The sequence below is a fragment of the Hibiscus syriacus genome, unplaced genomic scaffold (assembly GCF_006381635.1).
Source record: "Hibiscus syriacus cultivar Baekdansim isolate YM2019G1 unplaced genomic scaffold, ASM638163v2 tig00110556_pilon, whole genome shotgun sequence".
In the NCBI taxonomy this organism is placed as follows: domain Eukaryota; kingdom Viridiplantae; phylum Streptophyta; class Magnoliopsida; order Malvales; family Malvaceae; genus Hibiscus; species Hibiscus syriacus.
The window spans coordinates 2,601,348-2,605,348 of NW_024062779.1; the positions used below are offsets into that span (position 1 = coordinate 2,601,348).

General features: G+C 32.2%; 1 protein-coding gene across 1 annotated transcript; it reads left to right on the forward strand.

The window, feature by feature from the left end:
• The first annotated feature begins 1,241 nt into the window (after window positions 1–1,241).
• LOC120131839 lies at window positions 1,242–3,483 on the forward strand. Its single transcript, XM_039148730.1, has 2 exons — window positions 1,242–1,812; window positions 2,414–3,483. Exons 1-2 carry the CDS (start codon window positions 1,242–1,244, stop codon window positions 3,481–3,483), a joined length of 1,641 nt encoding a protein of 546 aa, XP_039004661.1.
• The last annotated feature ends 518 nt before the right edge of the window (window positions 3,484–4,001 follow it).

The following is a 4,001-nucleotide window of genomic DNA, read 5'->3' on the forward strand; positions in this document are numbered from 1 at the left end:
GAGAAGAATCTTGATTATTTGACTGAGAATTTAAGGAGAGAGGAGAATTAAGAGAGAAAGTGACAGAACGAGAAGTGGAGAAGAAATAAAGTAGGGGAGAACTGTACGAGTGAAGGAAAATTAATTTAAGGGCGTTTGGGGATGGGAACCTTCATTGGGTGATGAATTGACTATAATACACGTATGGGTGAATTAAAAAAAATAGAATGTGTTTTTATTTTTGTGTATATGCATTAATTAAATATACCTATTAATAATCTTACCATAAACAAAATTGAAACAAAAATTATAGCATTAATGTTCAAGTATTTAATGCTCGTATGGTTACTTCTTACACGTGAGATAAGTACACGATGCTGATGAAAATATAACCAATTTGTGTACAGTGTACTTATTTATATTTTTATATCATATATTAAAACTTAATTGTTTTTAATATTAGATTTGACTACGATAATATGGGTACTACTAAATGTACCAAGTCAACTCACCTGTACAGCATTTAACTCACCATTTAATATATTGAAAATAATAAAAAATTAATCATGTTGGAAATAACAATTAGTCAAACATGTTGGAAATAACATTTTTTTACTGTCAGAATTTTTACTGTCAAGATGTTGAAAATTGTTAAATGGTTAAATAAGATTTTTTTTTAAGTATACGTGCAGTTTAGTCTAACTATCGAGGAGGGGAGACCAGTAGTTGAAATGGTTGACTTAACCACTACATCTGCACATATGGGTTTCTCTCTCATCTTTGGAAAATGGATTGAAAATTAAATAAGTTGTAGGGTTCCAGACAAGGCAAATCAATCTCTGAGGTGGAAAATAGGACCAAAAGCTGGAATTTTGTGAGCATCCAAAGCCGTGAAGCTTTTTTTTTTTTAATTACAAAATTTAACTAAATACATTTAATTACAAAACCAAATATAATCGTATATATAAATGATCTAGTTTAGATTTTTAAGCATACTTTACTTTCTTCTCAACACTATAAGGTAATTTTGATTTTTAAGTACATTTCACTTTCTTCTCAACAGTGCATAATCCTGACCCGACCCGCCATCTCCATTCTCGTTTCGATCTCCAAACTAGGTCCAACCCGTAATCCATTCATCCCCTCCGGCGGTAGGTTAATTATGACTTTTTAAGTACATTACACATCTTTTTCTGTTTCCTTTATATTTTGACTTTTTTATTTTCAAATAATCAAAGTGTAATTTAATTATGAAAATTTGAATGCAGGTTCTTATGTCTCTTTTACACTCCAATGGTTATGTTCACGACTTTTCTACAAATGATGTTACGAACAAGCTGGAAGCTTTATTTTTTGTTCATCCGACATCTTTTAAGATATGGCGTGCATTCCCACATGTGTTGATGATAGATGCTACGTACAAGACGAACAAGTATAATATGCCTTTTGTTGAGATTGTTGGCGTAACTTCTACAAGAAAAACATTTTGCATAGCTTTTGCCTTTATAAGTGAAGAAAAGATGGACAACTATAAGTGGGTGTTAGAGTGTTTAAAGTTGACACTAGATGAGTGCATGCTACCACGTGTTATAATTACCGACAGAGAGTTGGCTCTCATGAAAGCATGCGAAAAAGTTTTTTCGAATGCTACTCGATTACTTTGTAGATGGCACATTAGCCAAAATATTTTGAAGAATTGCAGGCCAACAATCAAGACGCAACGTGATTGGGACTCTTTTCTTTCGGCGTGGAAGTTACTAGAAGATTCTTCGACGTGGATATCGTACATGGAAAACTACAAGCAACTTCAATTAGTATTGAGGAAATATCCACGTAATTTTTTATATTTGACATTTTTTTAATATATTTTTAATATTTCATATCAAATAATTATATTTTAATTTTATTTAACTTTTCAGGTGTTTTAAGTTATTTGGATGAACAATGGCTGAATAATTATAAAGAAAGGTTTGTATCTGCATGGAGTGACCAGTCTCTCAACTTTGGCAATCGCACAACCAACAGAGTTGAAAGCCAACACGCCAAGTTAAAAAAGTACTTGGAATCCAAAAAATATTCATTAGATCAATTTGTGGGCTATATCAATCAAATCGTGCAGTCCCAGGTTACATCAATAATGAAAGCTTTGAAAGAAGTAGAATTTATCGTTATCATCAACATAACCAACCATGTTTCAACTTATTACGGGGTTTTGTTTCAAACGAGGCTCTTGATATGATTTTAGGAGAACTACATCGATTGAGTGATCTTGAGTTTAACTACTCAACATGTGGTTGTCAACTTCGTAAGAGTTGTGGGCTACCTTGTGCTTGCGTACTTTCAGCGTACTTAAATTCGGGTCAGTTTATTTAACTAAAATCATTTGATTATTTGGAGGTATTGGTTTTTTTAGAAACTAAAACTTGTTTTTCAGGTGAGGATATCCCTTTGGATTCAATTGATATTTTTTGGAGGACACTAGATGTTTCATGGTCAACACCCTTGGAAAATGAAGATATTCAATGTGACGATGAACTGCATATTTTCAAAGAAAAATTCAAAAAGCAGTCCAACGCTGGAAAGAAGAGTTTCTTAAGAAAGCTAGCCGATATATTCAATCCAAGCACAAATCTTATTAAAGAACCCGCAGTTAAAAAAAATACTCGCGGGCGGCCAAGCTTGAAGAAACAAAAAAAGAAGAAGTGCGTTGATCCGAAAAATCAAGATCCTGGTAAAAGTAGTTATTCCACCAGATTTTTTGATATAGATTTGAATTTGGAACCGACAAATATTGAAACGGTGAGACACAGTTCATATGTAACAAGCGCACACGACTTGTTCCCGAATTTAAATGAAGAACCCGCGAGACACAGTTCATATGTAAGCCAGTCGTTTACCAGACCTGGTTCGGAAAGATTTTTGAAACAACTTCCACAAATTTTCCGTCATTATCTTACAGGTTTACAAGATGTAATAGGTGACGGAAATTGCGGATTTCGATCGGTCGCTGTCGCTCTTGGTCTATCTGAGGATCAATGGCCTCGAATTCGATCAGACTTGGTGCGGGAGTTAGATGTTAACCAGCAAAAGTACAAGTATATATTTGGAACGACAGATTATAAAAAAATCTATAAAACCGTACAATTAGCTGGAAAATGGATGGAAATGCCAAACACGGGATTGATTATTGCTTCTGCATACAATAGAGTTGTTATAAGTCTAGCTAATGGAGGAAACGTCGGAGGTTGTACTACGATTTTCCCTCTTTGGTCAAGTCCACCACAATCAGAGCCACATGGGACAATCGTCATTGCACATGTGAATGATAACCATTATATTAAAGCGACATTACGCGAAGGTTGTCCTTTGCCGATGACTCATCCACTTTGGATCACATATAAAAGTGACATTGCATCTGCATGGGAAGACCCATATGTTAGTCGTCAGGAAGAGTTTCGTGAATATTATTTTCGTATTCCTGAAACTTTTGACCTATCGAAGTAATTATGTAACGTTCAATTTATTGTAATTCTAGTTTATTTATCAATGAATATTTTAATATTTATTTTTTATACATGTATGTATAATTAAATAAATATAAAAGATAACAAAAATTTAAAAAATAAATAATTATTACCATATTAAAGAAATAAATGAAAAATACTTTAATTAAAAACTTTAATAATGAAAAAGATAAAATTTTAATAAAATATAAAAATACATCATTATTACATAATGATAAAAATTTTAATACATATAAAGAAAAAACATAATCATTACATTAATCTTTTGATGTTTTAATAAAAAATAAAAAAACATAATCATTACATTAATCTTTTGGTAGGTTTAGTAAAAAAATTGGTATATTTAGACTAACCCTTTTTGTTTTGATTAAAAATTAATCACGAAATGGGCCCTGTTTGAAAGCAGGAGTGGAATGGGGTCAAATTAAGAAGGGCAAAATCGTGTGGGAATGGCTTTTGTCTGAAAGAGAAACTTGAGCATTTATTATCCATATATAT